At 53.0% G+C, this 18,008-nt stretch overlaps 8 protein-coding genes across 8 annotated transcripts; 3 read left to right on the top strand and 5 right to left on the bottom strand.

Moving 5' to 3' along the window:
* Positions 1-344: 344 nt before the first annotated feature.
* On the bottom strand, positions 345-779 carry GLRG_10896 (uncharacterized protein; the record flags this gene model as incomplete). The annotated part of the gene is made up of 1 exon (XM_008101570.1): positions 345-779. The coding sequence occupies one exon, from the start codon at positions 777-779 to the stop codon at positions 345-347; it is 435 nt and encodes a 144-aa protein (XP_008099761.1).
* A 1,616-nt stretch (positions 780-2,395) lies between these two features.
* GLRG_10897 (carboxylesterase) lies at positions 2,396-4,000 on the bottom strand (the record flags this gene model as incomplete). Its single annotated transcript, XM_008101571.1, has 1 exon — positions 2,396-4,000. The coding sequence occupies one exon, from the start codon at positions 3,998-4,000 to the stop codon at positions 2,396-2,398; it is 1,605 nt and encodes a 534-aa protein (XP_008099762.1).
* Positions 4,001-4,528: 528 nt separating this feature from the next.
* GLRG_10898 (AMP-binding enzyme) lies at positions 4,529-6,372 on the top strand (the record flags this gene model as incomplete). Its single annotated transcript, XM_008101572.1, has 2 exons — positions 4,529-4,751; positions 4,820-6,372. The coding sequence occupies 2 exons, from the start codon at positions 4,529-4,531 to the stop codon at positions 6,370-6,372; spliced, it is 1,776 nt and encodes a 591-aa protein (XP_008099763.1).
* Positions 6,373-6,608: 236 nt separating this feature from the next.
* GLRG_10899 (amidase) lies at positions 6,609-8,472 on the bottom strand (the record flags this gene model as incomplete). The annotated part of the gene is made up of 6 exons (XM_008101573.1): positions 6,609-7,145; positions 7,200-7,559; positions 7,621-7,815; positions 7,871-8,143; positions 8,202-8,223; positions 8,282-8,472. The coding sequence occupies 6 exons, from the start codon at positions 8,470-8,472 to the stop codon at positions 6,609-6,611; spliced, it is 1,578 nt and encodes a 525-aa protein (XP_008099764.1).
* A 504-nt stretch (positions 8,473-8,976) lies between these two features.
* Positions 8,977-10,013, top strand: GLRG_10900 (dienelactone hydrolase; the record flags this gene model as incomplete). The annotated part of the gene is made up of 5 exons (XM_008101574.1): positions 8,977-9,243; positions 9,310-9,482; positions 9,540-9,649; positions 9,716-9,852; positions 9,915-10,013. 5 exons carry the CDS (start codon positions 8,977-8,979, stop codon positions 10,011-10,013), a joined length of 786 nt encoding a protein of 261 aa, XP_008099765.1.
* Positions 10,014-10,975: 962 nt separating this feature from the next.
* On the top strand, positions 10,976-12,194 carry GLRG_10901 (aldo/keto reductase; the record flags this gene model as incomplete). Its single annotated transcript, XM_008101575.1, has 5 exons — positions 10,976-11,216; positions 11,273-11,413; positions 11,467-11,580; positions 11,637-11,831; positions 11,899-12,194. The coding sequence occupies 5 exons, from the start codon at positions 10,976-10,978 to the stop codon at positions 12,192-12,194; spliced, it is 987 nt and encodes a 328-aa protein (XP_008099766.1).
* Positions 12,195-12,537: 343 nt separating this feature from the next.
* Positions 12,538-13,734, bottom strand: GLRG_10902 (metallo-beta-lactamase superfamily protein; the record flags this gene model as incomplete). The annotated part of the gene is made up of 1 exon (XM_008101576.1): positions 12,538-13,734. One exon carries the CDS (start codon positions 13,732-13,734, stop codon positions 12,538-12,540), a length of 1,197 nt encoding a protein of 398 aa, XP_008099767.1.
* A 1,577-nt stretch (positions 13,735-15,311) lies between these two features.
* Positions 15,312-16,913, bottom strand: GLRG_10903 (transmembrane amino acid transporter; the record flags this gene model as incomplete). Its single annotated transcript, XM_008101577.1, has 4 exons — positions 15,312-15,402; positions 15,466-16,447; positions 16,510-16,560; positions 16,610-16,913. The coding sequence occupies 4 exons, from the start codon at positions 16,911-16,913 to the stop codon at positions 15,312-15,314; spliced, it is 1,428 nt and encodes a 475-aa protein (XP_008099768.1).
* Positions 16,914-18,008: the final 1,095 nt, after the last annotated feature.

The following is an 18,008-nucleotide window of genomic DNA, read 5'->3' on the forward strand; positions in this document are numbered from 1 at the left end:
AAGTAATTTGATCCGGTTCGTTTCTGATACTCGATAGGATAGTCACGTTGTAAAAATCTTGAGCTTGAGGGATCAGGCTGGAGAAGGGAAGTGGTCTCGGGAGCGGAAGAGCATGAAGGTCACGGGAAGACGACGTCTACTCCACACAGCGTCCGAGGCTACGGACCAGGTTCAGACCGTGATATATCCAAGACTCGAGACAACCCTTGATATTGCTTGGCAATGCGACATAAGATAAGCAAGGCATGATAGCTGGTGGGAAAGATTACGATTCTGGTAGATAGTGGGCGGTAGATGCAGATGGTGGAGTATGTTGTTACATTAAGGTTCCGAAGCTATATGCTCTAGAAGAAAAGTTCCCACGCCGCTTTTGCCGCCATGCCAACAAGCGTAAACGAGCTCGCCGCGAAGACGAGGAAGCGGGGATAGGGTTGGTTGACGGATACGTGGATCAGACTGTGCACAACCCTGAAGGCGACATAAGCCCATGCCAAGCGAACGGTAATCTTGTCCTTGACATCCAACAAGGTCAACGCAAGCGCCACCGCGTAGAACTGGGTGGGTTGCTCTTGCAAGTTGTTGTAGTTGTCGGCCGCCCAAATGACGAAAGGAGGCAGTTTGTCGGCCTTTTGTTGCTTAACCGTGGCCGGGTCGAAGGTGACGCCGTACTTCTTGAGCGCTGGAACTCTGCGCTTGTACATCAGGCCTTCCATGGCGAAAGCCCAACCATTGAGGGCGATGAGGGGGCCAAGTAGCGGCTTGTCGATGAGTTGCGACATGGTGAAGATGGTGAGAGAATTCTGTGGTTATAGGTAGGTAGGTAGGTAGGTAAGATATGTGCAAGGTGGACAAGCGACAGCCGATGCGTAAGGAGAGAAGATAACCGCGACTTGGCGCTAGTGTCACCACCTATTTATATGGTTTATCTGAATACACATAGATCGGCGTCAAATTCTGATTTAGTCCAACGTCACACCCCACCTTCTTTTGTAAGCAGTCGAATCATGCCGAGCTTCGGGGAACCATCGGGTGGTGGCTTAGGTGGGGAGTGGACATATCGTTAAATCCGTTATCCACTTCGATCTGGCGCGAAGCGACAGCTGATGATAGAAGCACTTGATTGGTTAACCTAGATAATGTGGACCATGGACTTAACGAGTGTATACTCCGTAAGCTACGCGAGTCTGGCACTGACTCGGTTATACATAGTCCAGGTCATTGATCGCCGTTGCTTTTCACCGATGCTCTCTGACTGCCGTCACTTTGAAACTAGGTTAAACACTTCATTGCAAACAAATCGCTCCCGAGGTTCATAATCGAGCCAAATATCGGGAGAGAAATGGCATAAGAGACAGGTTGACCATCTACGTGTGAGATCGCTCGGCCTAGACGAAAAGATACCCGTGTGGCTATCTGGGGCCGGCCGGAATAGGTTGGAACAAGGTTCATTCCGGTTAGGTAGTCAGCCTCGCTGGGCATCACTCCACCATCTTTCGTCATCACCGACAAGAGCAAGACTTGCGGTGCCTCCACACAAGGCTCCATGACGGCATGGAGTCATCGCGACAGGTGACTCATGTATGTGTGGCGGATACCGTCAGCCACACCACGTGCCATGTCACATGAACGAGCTCGAGGGTCCCCTTTATATGGGCCCTCCACCCGGGAGATTCACCTTCACACAATACAAGCCTTTTTCACTCATTCGTATCTCCCTATCTGCTGTGTGCTCTAGCTCGTGAGACTTTTCTTCACTCATTCGTATATCCCTATCTGCTGTGTGCTCTAGCTCGTGGGAATATGCTTAGCGAAGCAAAGCTCGACAGCCACCTGCCAACGACGCTATTCTGAGGTCTTTGTGACGCTCCCTTGGGCACAGGTTTTAGTCACCCTAGCTAGTCAGGTGTCGTGAACCGTTGCCGTTTCCAGTTGATGATCATGCCGACTTCATGCTGAAAACGGCTAGAAACCCGCGACGTACAGGACTTAGCCCCACCACGCCACTCAACAAGTCATCAACCTTCTTGTCAAACGTCATCATGTCTGCGCAACCGCACCGTCCCATAGAGAGCGAAGTCGAGAGAAAGAAATAATGTTCGAGACATTGGCGTCAGGCGTGTCATTATCAGTGCGCAAATCCATGCCCAAGTCCAGTAGAGAGGAACAAGTCCCAAGCATAACCCTGACAAAGATCTTTGCTGGTCGAGTATCAGCAGAATATGTAATATTATGTACCTATTCCCCATCCAATAAAGACCATCAACTCTCACGAGAGGAAATGGCAACAAGACTGGGGGCTTGTCGCCTGAAAGATCCCCCCAGGTCGAACAGCTGGTACGTCAATTAGCAAGTCCCTGTAACTTGTCACCACGTCTTTGCATGGTCCGTAATCTCATCATGGCTTGTTGAGCAAATCCCAAATCTCCAGACCCATCTGCCATTTATCATCCGTCCAGACATCTGTCTCGCCATCGCTCCTCCACCGCCTCATCTCCTTGTGTTGCTTTGGACCCCATATCACTCCGTCGCCCTTTACAAAGGCCGCGAAGCCTAGGTTCCACCCTCCGAGCCAGCTCTTTTCCTGGTCCGTCAGCCCACCCGAGAAATTCGCACCCCAGAACCAGATGGGCACATCGCTTGAGTGTGTCACCCCCAATTCAGGAGGATAAGTCCCATCGATGCACCGCAGCCGCTTGTCGAATCGGTACCGCAGAACGTCGACACCCGGGACGAGGCCGCCTCGAAACAGTGCGTTGTGAAGTCCGCGCTGAAGAGCGTGGACTTGGAGGTTGGCGTAAGTCTGGCCGAAAAAGTCCTTCCAATCATCGTAGTCGGACGGGAGCTCCTTGTCCGCGCCGCAATAGTGACCCATCAGCTTTTGCACAGCACTTTCAGGGAACTCGGCGCAGAAGCGGGAGAAAACAGCGTCGTACGAGTTTTCGGGAGTTCGCCAGGTGCGGTAGATGGTGTGCTCGTCTTTGCATTCTCCGCTGAGGAGCGTGATCCCGGCTTGTTTCATCTTCTTCCCGAAATCCCCATCGTCCACCTTCGACATGAGGTTTTTGGGTAGAAACGCGCCATCATCAACAAGCCGGAACTCGTGAATCTCCATGTCTCTTTGCACCTCGACCAACTTCAGGTACGGTAGACTCCGGAGAGCGTTCAGCTTCTCGGCTGATGGGAGCTCGAGTGAGATGCCCAGCCTTGTAATGTACTCGTTGAACTGCTTTTGTTGTTCCGCCAGAGTCTTCGGCGCAACGCCGGGCCCGTTCGAGAGCATCGCGATTCTTTTGATGATGCGGGCCTCTTCGGGAACACAATACAGCTCGTGCGCCAATTGCTGGAAAGCCGAAAAGCCACCGGCAGAGTATCCGGCGGCGGTAATGTTCGATGGGTCCCCCCCAAAGACCGAGATGTTTGTGTAAGTCCACTCCAGAGCAGTCCTCTGGTCCCATAAGCCCATGTTACTATGGGTCTCACCGTTTTTCTTCGCCTCGGAAGCGAGTTCTTCACCTGCGAGAAATCCGAAGGCATTCAACCTGTAAGCAGGAAACACCATGATGGCCCTGAAGGCCGATTCCTTGAGAAGCGGCCCCAACGAGGCTGGGCCCCAATTAGCACTGCCGACTTGCAGGAACCCCCCATGGAAATACACGCATACAGGCCAACCCTTCTTCGGCGCAGGCTCTGCAGGGATCCACATATTCAGTTGCAGACAGTCCTCGTCGAAGAGGGCCTTGTTTTGCGGAGTGCGCGCCGGAGGCTGTGGACAGATTGCTGTTCCGCCAGTGAATCGACCCGGATTCGAAACTGTGCCGTATTTGAATTCCTTGGGCAGCTTTCGAGGAGCGCGAAAACGGTATTCGCCGGTCGGCGGTAGGGCATAGGGAAGACCGCCGAAGTACCGGACGGCTGGCTCGTTACGCAGACTCAAGCTCAGGCCTTCGATCAGCCCCAGTCGGCCGGCATCAAAGGTATAGCTTTGCTGTTGGTACGCCATTGCAGTGCAACTCACGTGGTCGAGATTATGCTGAAGTCACCACGTGGCGACAGCCTAGGCTAGGCTCGGACCTGGACGCGGTTTCATATATCATCTCATATCTCCAATGGCCCCGATGGTGAGTTCCGATGGCGCTTTGTACCAATTACGTCCCTATCTAACGTGAGGCCGGGCTGGTACATCAAGCGCAGTATCGCATGCCACCTCCGCGGCTTCGCCCCGACTGCTCCCTGATATGGTGCGGAAACGTGGCGCAGACCCCAGGAAAGGTACACCAGATTCGAGATAAGATGAGCGGATATGGGCGGTCGTGGCAGCATCCGACCGAGCCGATAGAAACCGACAGCTCCCCGGCCATCTCCACTCGGAGCTGGTAACGATCGTGTGACTAGTAGAGTTTCCTGAATTGGCAATAGTAGGTTGGCATGACTCGGATATCAAGCGCCCATAGGCCGATCCGAGTATACAGAAGACGGGTTCATTCTGCGAACACTTCCAATGCAGTAGATTATCGAATCTACTTCCAAAATGATGGCCAGTCTTTGCCGGACACCGCTTTTCAAGGTTCTCAGCGAGGCAGACGCCTCCTCTGTTGCCATTGTCAACCAGAGCACCGGTACCGTATTTTCATACAGGTCTCTCATCCGGGATGTTGCACGCGCGCGGCATGCGCTCTTGGAGTCTGTCGGCGACAAATCATTAACGGGTCAACGGATCGGGTTCATTGTTGAGAATGGTTACGGCTTCGTGGGTATGAATGCACCTCGCAATCGCAGCGCGTCTTATGACATGGGCTTCTTTGCTGATCGGAAACAACAGTCACGTTCTTGAGTATCCTGGCATCCAGCGCCGTCGCAGTGCCTTTGGCACCTTCTCACCCCTTGAGTGAGTTGCGATACATTCTCAATGATAGCGCGGCAACGGTTGTCATCTCATCTGCTGCACATGCCAAGCAAGCCCAACAAGTTGTCGCGGAAGGTCTCGATAACGTTCCTGTCCTACATCAAATCAGCGAATTCGATGCCCAGAACGAGGACGATATCGACGTGGAGTGGACGGACGCACCTGGCGGTGCTACGTCTGGCATGATGCTGTACACATCCGGCACAACGGCACGCCCAAAGGGCGTGCTGCTCCGAGAAGCTTGCCTGCTCGCCCAGGCGCAAAGCCTCCACAAAGCTTGGGATTACCGGCCATCGGATCGTCTTCTGCATATTCTCCCTCTTCACCACATCCACGGCACCATGAATGCGCTCCTAGCACCCCTGCTAGCGGGGTCGAGTGTAGAGTTCATGATTGGGTTTAATGCCGAACGAGTCTGGTCTCGCCTGGCTGCGCCATTCCTGCCAGTCAACGGGAACGGCATAATCAATGGCACGAGCAATGGCACCGGCGACAAGGCGGTGTTTCAACCCATTACCTTTCTCACAGCCGTGCCGACAGTATGGGCTCGTATGCTGTCCGCTTACCCTTCTTTGTCTACCGAGATTCAGAGGGCTGGCAGGGAGGCAATCTCCGTGAGGCATCTTCGCCTCAATATCTCTGGCTCGGCAGCACTCCCTGCCCCAACCCGCGATGCTTGGACCAAGCTCTCAGGGGGCAACACTCTGCTCGAGCGTTACGGTATGACCGAGATCGGTATGGCCATCTCGTGTGGCCTGGACTACAGCGACCGCGTTGAGAGCTCCGTTGGCTGGCCCCTCCCTTCAGTCGAGGTCCGCCTTGCCGAGAAGAATGACGACACGGGCGAGGAGACCATCATTGGGCTTGGGGAGGAAAAGGACCCCGCGACAGGAAAAGAAAGACAAGGAGAAATCCAGATCCGGGGATCGACCATCTTTTCCGAGTACTGGCGCAACCCTGCCGCCACCGAGAAGGAGTTCACCGGTGACGGCTGGTTCAGGACAGGTGATATTGCCGTTCGACGTGCCGTCCCAGGGGCCGGCGAGGGCAAGTCTGGCTCTTGGGCCCGTGGTCCAGCATACTTCATCCAGGGGCGCCGGAGCGCCGACATCATCAAGAGCGGCGGAGAGAAAATTTCGGCGCTGGAGATTGAGCGTGAGCTACTCGGACTTCCCAACGTCGCCGAATGCGCGGTGGTCGGCTTGCCATCAGAAGCCTGGGGCCAGAAGGTCGCAGCAGTAGTCGTCTTATCCGACGCAGGGAAGAACAGCGCCGAACCGTGGGGCTTAAAGGAGATGCGGCGTGACCTCAAGGTTCACATCCCGCCGTTCAAGGTTCCCCAGGACCTGGAGATCGTCGATTCTATCAAGCGTAATGCGATGGGAAAGGTGAACAAGAAGGACTTGGTTGCGGCTGTCTTTGGTGACACCGAGAGAATCAGGAGGAGGAGCATTAGTGGTCGTCAATAATGTCTTTGAGTACCTAGAACGAGGGTCGTAAAAGTACCAATTCCCTTCGATGTGGAATAACCAACGTTCCCCTTCGCCGACGTATCATTAGCATTGAAAATCAAGACGGAATCATGACAAAGAGTCACATGCACCTCGGTACATAGATTCATGGAGCTGAATAGAGTGAAGAAAGGGTGAACTGCGCTTAAGTTCTTAGACGTCAACAATGTAAGCTTCCACCTATAACTTTGCACTCAAGCTTCCACCTGCAACAAGTTTTGAACCTGCTGAGCAACCCCCAAGACCTTTTCCTCGTCCATTCGCCGGCCCACGATCTGCAGACCAACGCTATATCCGTCCATTTTCTCGATATTGTATAAGCTCCAGTTCCAAGCATCGGCAGCGTTGCGAGGCTCATACTTGACAGGGGAAGGAGGATCCAGGGCTTTCGAAGCCTTGCCGGCTGGGAAAGACAACGCAGTGTAGTCGAGGAAGTTGAAGATCTTCGTGTAGCCGGGATGGCGTAGTGTCCGATGCGGGATTGCGGTGTGTGGCATGGTGGGCACGAGTAGAACGTCAACGGGTCGGCCTGACGACGCCCTCGCGGCATTCCACATCTTATTGTAGGCGGCCTGGGTGGCTTTCTTTCTCTTATTCAACTGCCAGTATTCATAAACAGAAATCGCCGAGCCGCGTTCCACCAAGCTCTGGGTATGGGGCATGAATGGCTCGCCACCTGCCGCAACATCGCGTCGAATGTCTTCGCCTCCATCGACAACGTAATGCTCATCCTGTTAGAATTAGTACGTGATGTCAATATAGCCTCGGGGTGGAGCTGGTCTTACCATGAGCTTGATGCAGTCGACGTTCAGAGAGGTATCCCAAGGAACGAGTTCGTGTCCAGCTGCCTCCAGCTTTTGGCAAAACTCTGTAAACACCCTTTCAATAGGTGGGTGTACCTTTACGATTCCGTTATCTACCATGACACCAATAACCAACGGCTTTTGCGAATATTGTCGGAAGACATCGTCTCTCCATGGCAGAGGTGGAATCTGAGGATCCAGTCGCCAAGCCTCAGCCTCAATCACAGCCTTGGATGCCAACGTAAGAGTGTTGAGGGTCCTGGCCATAGGGCCCACGGCAGAAGGTATCTGAATTTGTCCATCTTGAGAGTTGGCTACGCCTTCATACGAAAATCTTCCGCTCTAGTGCCGGGTCAGCAAGTCAGTCAAGAGTACTTGACAGTTAAGAAGCAGGGTCGCTCACGCTTGGTTTGAGGCCCCATAAGCCATTCATGTGGGACGGAACCCGGATGGAACCGCCGATATCTGTTCCCCATCCAAGCGCCGAGCCGTTGAGGGCGAGGAGCGTACCCTCGCCTCCTGAAGAGCCACCTGGAGTGAATTCAGGGTTCATCGGGTGTGTGGTCAGGCCCCAAAGTGGGTTTTCCGTTTCACCCCACTGCCAAAGATCAGCTTACGGCTTCGATACCAACGCAGACGGTTCATTTCCTTACCAGAATACTCTGGGGCAGGTTTGTTTTGGCCAGGATGATGGCGCCAAGCTGCTTGAGCACTGTCACCAAGATACAATCCGAGTCGGCGGGATGGAAGGCGCGCCCAACATAGCCCAGTGTTGAATCTAGCCCTTCAAGATTGAATTGATCCTTAAGCGAAACCGGCACGCCGTGTAGGGGTCCCTTCAGCCGCCCATGTTCCTGTTGAAAGGCGTCGAGCTCTCTCGCCTGCTCCAGGGCCTCATCGAAGCAGATCTCTGTCAAACAATTTGTCTATCATGAATCGATTAGCTGAGCCTCCCAGAGAGACGGTTAATAACAGCAAGCATACTCTCCTGTGGGCATCTTTAGCTCTAAAGGCAGAGTTTGGTCAGAGATACAGGCATGTTTGTCCGAGGATCGATCCCTTACTTGGCAATGTGAGCTATGACAACAGCCTCGGATGTGATTTCCCGGGCTTCTAAAAGCTTGACCAAGTCTTGGGCATCTTTCGCAGCGAAGATACGAGGATCAGACGGTGCGTCTTCACCGTAGGACTTGGAGAGCTTCTCATCGCGTATAGCCCGCTTCTCGGCGACGACCTCTGTCCAGGGCCGAGACATCTTCCGCACAGGTTATCTACTTGGCATAAGCAGAAAAAGATATCAGAGCATAGAGAAGAACATGCGTCGATTGCGAATTGTGCGACTGGAGGTTTGAAAATTTGGCGCCTCGAGAGTCAAGAGCCAACTTGTATTTAGAAAGTGGCAACTTGGTGCTCCATGCGGACCCCGAGTAGACGACTCAATTCTCAAGCCTTATTATGCCCTCCAATCGCTAGACTGAGTAGAGTCACGGTTGCTTGCCATTTTCGGCTTCACCCTGGAATAGAGGAGCGTATCTCGGTGCTTGATTTGGGGCCGATCCCCGATCGGATCTGTTCCCGGCCTGCTTCCGATGTAGCCGGAAACTCGGCAGGGGTCGCAATTTATCTGCCGGCGTTATCAATCGAAGGAGCTGCAAGGTGACCGGCAGCGAAGCGGACAAACAGCTATCCAAATCATCTCAACCTGCATCTCATCCGCATCATACATCCTAGCATCAAAAGAGCGATACAGAACAACAACATGGCAGACATCAACGATCCCGTACTCGCCAAGCCCGCTGATTTGTGCTGCCTCAGGGGCGACTTTCACAACGGCGAGCCCACGGGAAACATCATTCAGATCGAAGGCGTCGATAGCTACGTGGCCAAGCCCGATCCCAAGGTCGCCAATGGAAACGTGCTTCTCTTCTTCCCCGATGCCTTTGGGCTGCACATCAACAGCAAGTTGATGATGGACGCCTACGCCGCCTGTGGATACCTCACACTCGGCGTCGACTACTTTCTCGGAGTAAGTGCACTGCCAGGAGGCCTGTCTTATGCGGAGATCACTCTGTTGATAAGTCTGGGACCATAGGACGCTGTGACAAAGTATACCGTCTCGCCGTTGACTGATCCCAACTTCGACCTGGCAGCTTGGTCCGCCAAGCACCTGGGTCCTTCAGAGGAGGTTGGGAGGGAGTGGGTAAAGAACGTCAAGGCCAAGTATGGCGGTGATGGTCAGGTCAAGTTTGGCTGTGTTGGCTACTGGTGAGTTTTCCCAATTCGCTTCCAAATCCCTAGACCGCGTAAGCTGATTAAAGGTAGCTGGGGTGCGCGATTTGTGTTGGAACAACTATCTGAAGAAGGCATCTGCGCGGCTGGAGCCATTGCCCACCCGTCTTTCGTGAACGAGAGTCATGTGCAGAAGTCCAAGGGTAAGGGGATCCCAATGTACGGCTGATTGTTCAAGAATCTCACGACATCTAACGCACGGCAAATAGCACCCGTCGCTTTCTCGGTCCCGGCCACCGACAAGCTATTCTCAAACGAATCGCGGGCAAGGGTGGTCGAGATCTGTACCGAAAAGCAGCAACGGTTCAACATGCAGATATTCTCCCATGTCGGCCACGGCTTCGCGGTAAGCTCGGCACCAACCGTGACTGTCCATGTCTTGGCGGGATGGCTAACACACTTTGTCAGTCACGAACGCGGCTTACGGACCCTTATGAGCTCTGGGCAAAGGAACAACACTTTAAAGGATTCATCGAATGGTTCGACTTCTGGCTCGCCCAGGCATGATTACGCAACGGGGCGGACTTTCCTAGCTGGTGAAAGCTGTAAATAGACATATGAAATCACGGATGTGGAACAGACTAGAAATGACACCAGCTGTCACTGCAGGCTTTTCATTGGGTGCTTCAAAAACAGGCTATATTGTAGATAGGTAGATCCGAAGGGGGGGGATAACCAGAGTCAGTCATGGCCCTACAGCGATGATACCTATTAAACCAATTGTTATGGGGCAGATGCGGGCCGTGTCATCGACAGACTCAAACAAACCACCCTAGATTTTCTGTAAGTCGCCGTCCGATCTATTGTTATTGGCGTCGGCATTGGTGACCAACAATTCCCCAATCGCCCAATCATTCTGCCCCTTGATAGGGAAATAGAAGTACCAGGAACACTCTACGGATGCGGACTTTCGTTCTAATGTTCGAGTCCTCCCACCCGTCGCTCGCCACGAGACGACAGCGACGAGAAAGCCAATCCCAAGTTGTCTAGTCGGCCCATTCCATTCCGTCATCATGGGTTTCGCTTCCCCATGAATGTCTTCGCTGCAGAGCTAGTGAGATGCGCGGGACAGAAAGGTTGACGAATGTCAAGAGCACCTTACGTAATAATAGTTTAATTCTCGGCCCTCGCTCAGTGGGCGGCGTAATTTTGTACAGCCGTTTGATGCAGAAAATCCCTATCGTCGTGGGCAATAACCCGTGTTCGGGGCTGTTAGGGACGGTGATCGGGGAACAACCGGCACGCTCGGGAAGCAATCTCGGGCCTATCAGTTGCTTCGCCATTCGGTGGATCGGAAAGCGGGTGACATCCACCGCAACGACGATAGGCAATTATCAGAAACGAATCGATATCGGTATTTAACACGGCTGTGCGGTGGTCTCGAAAAGAGAACCGCTTCTTGAGATAGCACCCACTAGGCCCGCTTGACTCCGATATTCAATCACAAATCTTCCCGGCGTAACATCAATATGGTCAAAACCATCCCTTTCATCGATGGCCTGGAGGTTCCAGTGCCAGGCTTCGGTGCCATGGGCATCAGCTTCGCACTGGGCGAGAACCTCAGTTACGAGGAGGCTGAGCCTGTTCTCTTGAAGGCCCTGGAGTTGGGATGCACTTTCTGGGATACTGCCGTATCCTACCGAGCTGGCGTAAATGAGAAGCTCCTCGGCGATTTCATTCGCAAGCACAACTGCCGGGATAGGCTTTTCAGTCCGTGTTCCACACACCCATCTAACTTGCGCACCGCCTAATACATGTGGTTATAGTTGCCTCGAAATGTGGTGTTGCTGTTTTCGAGGACGGGGCTGTCACTAACAAGGCCGAACATATCAAGAAATACATCGAGGGCACTATTGAACGACTGGGTTTCACACCTGATCTCTACTACCTTCATCGCATGGACCGTAGTTAGTCTCCCGCATCTCTACTCCCTTCGCCGAAGCTGACTCTTCGACCGCAGACACCCCTCTAGAAGAGTCCATCACGGCTTTGGACTCGCTCCGCAGAGAAGGCAAGACGAAATACATTGGGCTTTCCGAATGCTCTGCGGCGACCCTGAGAAAGGCAAATTCCAGTAAGTATCGGCCGGTCTGTGAAGATTCTCCGCCGTTCACTGACACGTTGACGCAGTTGCCAAGATCCATGCCGTCCAGGCCGAGTACTCTGCCTTTGAGACACTCCACGAGGTTGATGGACTCGTCGATACGGCGCGCGAGCTCAACGTCGCTTACGTCGCCTATGGACCCCTCGGTCATGGCTGGCTGGTCGAGGACTTCCCCTACAACTCGCCTGAGGAATTCAAGGAAGGGGACTACCGCCGGGAAAGTAAGTCTTGCGTTTCCTTGCACGCGTTGTCTCGTCGTCTGGTGCTGACACCTGACCCCCTCTCCAGTCCCCAAGTTCCAAGGTGAGAACTTCTACATCAACAAGAATATCAGCGAGGGATTCAAGGAGCTTGCAAGGCGCAAAGGCTGCACTGTCGCGCAGGTTGCGCTCGCGTGGGTGGCCGCCCAGGGTATGATCGCCCTCCCGGGCACCACGAAACCTGCGCGGTTGGAGGAGAACTGGGCTTCGAGAGAGGTCGATCTCACAGAGGAGGAGTTGAAGTACATGCGAGATAGGCTTAACGAGCTGAAGCCAAAAGGTGACAGATATAACGTGGAGGCGGCGAAAGATATTGGCAACTGAGGAATTGTAACTCTGTGAACAGAACGTAGACCATCTGTCTGAATCAAGTCATGAGCGAGTAGTACCAAGCCCGTGTACCAATAGGCGAAACAGTGAATTGTAACGATTATTCCAGTCTGCTCTCCCCCATTCTCGAGCCTGGGTCTCTTGCCCGGCCCAGCACCAGCCTCAAATATAACCCCTGAAAAAGATATGAGATGTACATAGCGACTCAACACGCCTAAGATCCGATAGCCGGGGTGAATGAGACCACCGCCATAATCATGCAAAGACAAAAGGGCATGACATAGTACTACATAGCGAAATGCTCTAACGAAACGCTGAAATCAAAGCCGGAGCATCATCACTGTTGGCTAGCCTTGGCCAACCCCTCGCTGCCCGGATCAAACTCGTTGAGCCAACCCCACCTGGTCTTGTCCTTCCAGCCTTTTGCGAGCCAGTCGTTTGCTGGTTTTGGATAAACGTCGATGGCGCCATACAGGCTGTTGTCGTGAGCGATGACGGGGAAGATGTTGTTGTACGCATCGAATTCGGTCAGCTTGTCGATGCTTCGTTTCGCCTCGTGGGCGCAATGATGCCATGCGCCTTCGGCGGTGGTCGGGTCGAAGAAGGGCTCTGTACGGCTCTTGTTGCGGTGAATGTCGACGAAGATATCTCCAGGGCACGCCATGGCAGGGCGTGCCAGCAGGCTGCTGAACGGGTTGGGGGAGATGTCGATGGGCAGAGGCATATATGGCGTCGGCCGGAACTCTCCTCCCTGGTGTGCGATATCTCCGCCCATGAAGATGAAGGTGGGGGGGTCGGCCGTTGTGCGAGCAAGGGCGGAAAGATGGCCGATGGTGTGGCCTGGGGTGTTGAGGAGGTAAAAGCTTCCATCCCCATAGAAATCGAGAGCATCAAACCGGCCAATCTTGAGGCCCTTTCCTTCTTTAGCGAAGTCGATCTCGCGGAGTGTGCGGCCTTCCCACGCCTTCTCGTCAATGTGAGAGTCAGGGACTGTGGGCCACGCAGGGACATGGGCCTTCTTGAATCCGGGTCCGACGATGATCTCTGTCGTGTGTGGGAACGTCTGGGTGTCACCGACATGATCAAAGTGCCAATGTGACCACACGATACCTCCCACCTCGGACAAATCTTTACCATTCTCCTTCAGAATGGTGGCAACATCCTTGTCCACCTGTATCCTACAACCGCCCTCCTTGATGCCTCGGAGGAAGGGCGTCGGCAGGTTCTCCCAGTCTTTTCGCACGCCAAGATCGAAGAGCAAGGTGTCGTACTTGTTCCCGCTCTCGGCATGTTCAACAATAAAGGAAAAGTCGCAGCCTTTCATTTCCTCGTGCCCGGGCATGAGCGGATCGAGGAAAGGCCACATGGGGAAGTTGCTCATGTGACTGGTGGTATCGATGATTGATACCTTCACAGTGGCCCGGGACTCTGGGATATGCAAGTCCGGAGGTGTCTCGGGGCGGATGACGGAGCTCCGGTCCACGACGGGTAGGTCCGAAACGCCGAGTTCTTGGTGTTGTGGTGAGACAAGCATTGTGGCGGTGAATTGGAAAGAGGAACGATATCGACACAACAAGCAAACACCTATTCGATTGAAAGGTGCAAGAGAGCAAGATGGAACAAATAAACAACGTAGAGGCGGGGCTCTCTTTCTGCACTCCACACCAATGGAGAAATCTTATTAACCAACATAGCCTGGGGCCTCCGGGTGCACGCACGCTCCACCAGTCCTAGCTTGCCCTTCAATATCCTGCCGGGATGTCACCAGAATCCCGCAACGGATCTCAAGATAAGGGTCCGGGGACACGGCGGAACATGCTGTGAGGCTGGTAGCCTGGTCACCTAATAAGTGATTACCCAAGGTTGGCATGGCTTGGCGGCCGTGCCTAGAGGCCAATAGGGCGCCAGCCATTCAACTCAGATGGGTAATTTCGATAAGCAACTACCATAAAGGATCGAGCTAGAATCCGTTATCTATCAAGTGCTACACCTTTGCGCTTCGCTAGAACCTATTGGCCTAACAACTCGCTATATCTGCATCCATATTACACCTCCTGGAGCCCCTGGACCGAGATAACGATTATCTTCGGGAAGTCGGGCTACGTTGGGAATACTATCAAGCCCGAGTTCGGGCCAGCGCAGTGGGGGCGTCGGGCCTCAATGAGGTAGCATCGTTCCTTATCACCATTCGGAGCGAGCTTGCCCGTTGGTGGTTCCGGTCGAGGAGGACGACCACGCTTGCATTCAGAGATGCGGGCTTATTGAGCGTGGGCTGCTACGCTACGCTGCGCCTAGTCTGCATCTTGCTGCGACACGCAGCTGATAACGGGGAACCTTCGCGGAACGTCGGAGTCACATCTGCCACCACCCGAGCGTACCTGTGCATCTGACATTCTTCGACATGATTGAAGATACCTTGTTGAACCATTTCCGACAAGCAGACGGAACATTTAGTTGCATTGTTTGGCAGACTATCATGGATGCTAAGCTATGTTTATGATGTTAATAGTAAAAACAAATTGAGTCGGTTGTATATTTGCTCTAATTTGTGTCATTTAAAAATCTATGTAAATTATCAATATTCACAGACACTGAGCTGCTTTTTACGAAGCTCAGGTCAATCTCGTGTCCTTGGCATTCTGAAGTGCCATTGCTACAAAACTCTATGTGATATTATTAGGTCGCCTTTGACTTGACCTTGGCTTGACTACAAGCGAAATCGAGGAGATGAAAGCAGCTTATGATATTCTTCAGCTGAACAGCATAAGCCCTCTGGTCGCTTAGGTCATTATATCACAGAATGGTGCTAAGATTGTGATTTTGAGCGGTTGCGACAAGAATGATGAGTTGATGTTGAGCTAGAGATGGCCAAAGCCACCAGTGTCAATGAACTCAAATTGCCTAGCCACATTTCGTAAATTATAATCACCTCCATACGGTCAGTGGCTCCGCCCCCCAACAGGAGAGATCATGTTGCACAACATGCTAAGGAGAATTAATCATCGCAACAAGTCCCAACGTCCCATGAGTCCCAGTTCATAGCTCGACCCTGAATCATTTTCGCCTCCTCCGCACCGTATCCATCCCGGGACGCTCGATCGATTCTGTTAGCTAATTAGAGCCAGAGTTGTCGGCGCAATCGAAGACTTTCGCAATCGCGCCGGTGTCAAAAGCGGTTTTGATGGCAACTCCAACCGCGTAGCTAGGAAGGCACCATTAGCTTATGGCGATACGATCCAATATTCAAAGATGTAAAGAGACTCACGCTGTTCCAACGACCATGAATGAGCCAATGAGGGCTATAAAGGCATGCGCAGTGTACTGAGCCTTCTGCGCAAGACTGCCAGATCTGTAGCCCTTGAAGTCGTACATCCAGAGAAGACATGGGAAGATCAGACTGAAAGGTGCGGCGCAGAGAGCCCCAGCCAAACCGAGCAAGTAGTTCAGAATAGGAACGGTTTCGGCGACAATGAAGGCAGCGGTGCCAAGGGCGAAGTTGATACCGAGCCACGTGCCCCAGTGCACGAAAGTGTTTCTCTGAAGATGCTCAGAGTCTCTGAGTATACGGACAAAAGCATACTTGGCGGCGACGTGCTGGTAGATGCCGAGGCCGACGATCAGACCCGGCAGCGAGATTCCGTATGAGATCTTCTTGAAGAGAGGCCCTGCGCTTCCAAAGGCGGGAACAGAGAGCCAACTTCCACAGTAGCGATAGATGACGAGGCTTATAACAAGATATAGAGCTCCGACAATGAGACCAGCCCAAAGGCAAGCCTTGCGGTAGTCCTGAGGCCGGCGCATCTCGGAGATGACCGGAAGGAACATGGACGAGCCAGAGGTACAAATGAACAAATTTGCAGAGCTGACCATGCCCACGACAAAGCCGGGGTACGCAACAACGTTCCAACCAAGGTCAAAATCACCAGTTGGGGGAGCTGCTGCGGGCCGGTCTTGCTGGGTGACGGCGATGGTGAAGACAAGGACTCCGATGGTAAATGTGATCATTCCGAGCCAAGTTATCCAGCCGAGCTTGGAGAAGGTCCGGATAGAGGAGCACGCCGTGACCAAAACTGCGCCGACCAGGCCAAATACAACTGTGCATTGCGAATGATTTGAAAGGGCGTTGAGGCCTACAGCTGTCGTAGCGACGCCACCTGCCGTGATAAGGACCTGAAGGACGATGATTTGAACACCGACGATTTCACGACCAATCCTGCCCCAAAGGAAGCCCATCATATCAGCCAACACTATAAGGTGGACATTAACCAACGATATCCAGAGGCATTTCGGATCGTGTGGATCGGCTTACTGTGGCATTCGGGGTGTCTGTTGCGGAAATCGCCGAGGAGCAGACCAGTGTCTGAGGGCTGTTAGTAAGAATAGATGACAAGACCACGACTCTCACTTACAGACGTTCAGACATGTGAAACCGCTGAGAATTAAAGCTCCGCCAACAGCACCGACAGTCGAAATTGCCTCGGGGATGGCAAGAATGCTCATGGCAAAATTGATCTTACAGAAAACAATAGTGGCGCGCTGCCAGCTGACTGTCCTGAACTCAAGAACATCCGCGCCGGTCTGGAAGACTTCACGGGACTCCAAGTCACCTTCGTGAGATGTGATGCCCTCTTTGACGGACCCGGCGGTAGGCCCCACGTCCATCTTGTCAGAAGACGGGTGCTTCTCGTCACGAGGTGTGGTAGCAATGGCCATGATTGGGGTGAGGAGTGCAAGAGAAGGGGAGAAACGGCGATGGGGAAATCAAGCGGACAGCTTGATGAGGCGAAGCCAAAAGGCGGACACCAAGTCAAACAGTGCATTTATATACGGATGCCGACCAGACAACAGTTCACATCTACCCGTCTGATAACTGCCAACGCCAAGAATGCATTCGGGGGTGGCCTTCGCCTAATTTCGAGGCTAACTGCAACTCAGTCAAGGCTACTGAGTAACGACCCTGACCTTGACGATAAGACGTCCAGTGTGCCATTCGTCTGGGCTTCTTCCAACTACTTTCCATGGCTGCTTTGACCAATAGCACGAATGAGCCACGGCATATCCATCATATGATAGGCAGAGTCTGGACCTGTGGATGCATCTGACATTCACGGCGCTCATCTACTTCCATATCGAATACGACGGCCGCAATGATTTAGCGATGCTCCAAGACCAGGATAGTACACCGTCAGTGACGACTAGCGCAGGCATTCCTCCAAAGCAGTAATGGTGGGCCGAGATAACGGGGTAAGCCCGGAAAGGCGACTTCACAAGTGTCAACCATGCATGCAAGCACCAGATGTCTGCTTCCCCCATTTCAATGCCGCCAAATCCATCGGTGGCTTTGAGAAATGACAAGGCTCAAACTATGATAACGAATGATTTGCAGGGTGTTGCCAAGGCAGCAGTACAGACGGGCACTCCGTGCCTGAGGCCTCGTCCTTGTGCGATGCGTGCAGAGGCGGATGATCGGATGTCTACATGATGTATTCATCACGAAGCAGGATCGCGTAGGGGCCAATTCGTATGGTTAAAAGTGGCTTGTTTTTCTAGATAGCGCCGCCACACGAGGCGCTTCCAAATAGCCCTGCTTGACTTAACCGCCAGTCCAAAGGAGGGTTAGAGAACGGGATATATCAGGGTTGGGGTTAGAGTTAGAGACTTGGTCTGTGTAACAGATCATGTTATCTCTAGGTTGTGGGTTGGCTGTAACCGCCTTATATGTAGTCTTCTTCTAAATACTGCTTTGTTTCTCAACCTAGAGCGAAATCGTGCGGGAAGGCGGTGTCGTTCGATAGAATCACCCGTTGA

This window comes from Colletotrichum graminicola, assembly GCF_000149035.1.
Source record: "Colletotrichum graminicola M1.001 genomic scaffold supercont1.69, whole genome shotgun sequence".
Lineage (NCBI taxonomy): Eukaryota > Fungi > Ascomycota > Sordariomycetes > Glomerellales > Glomerellaceae > Colletotrichum > Colletotrichum graminicola.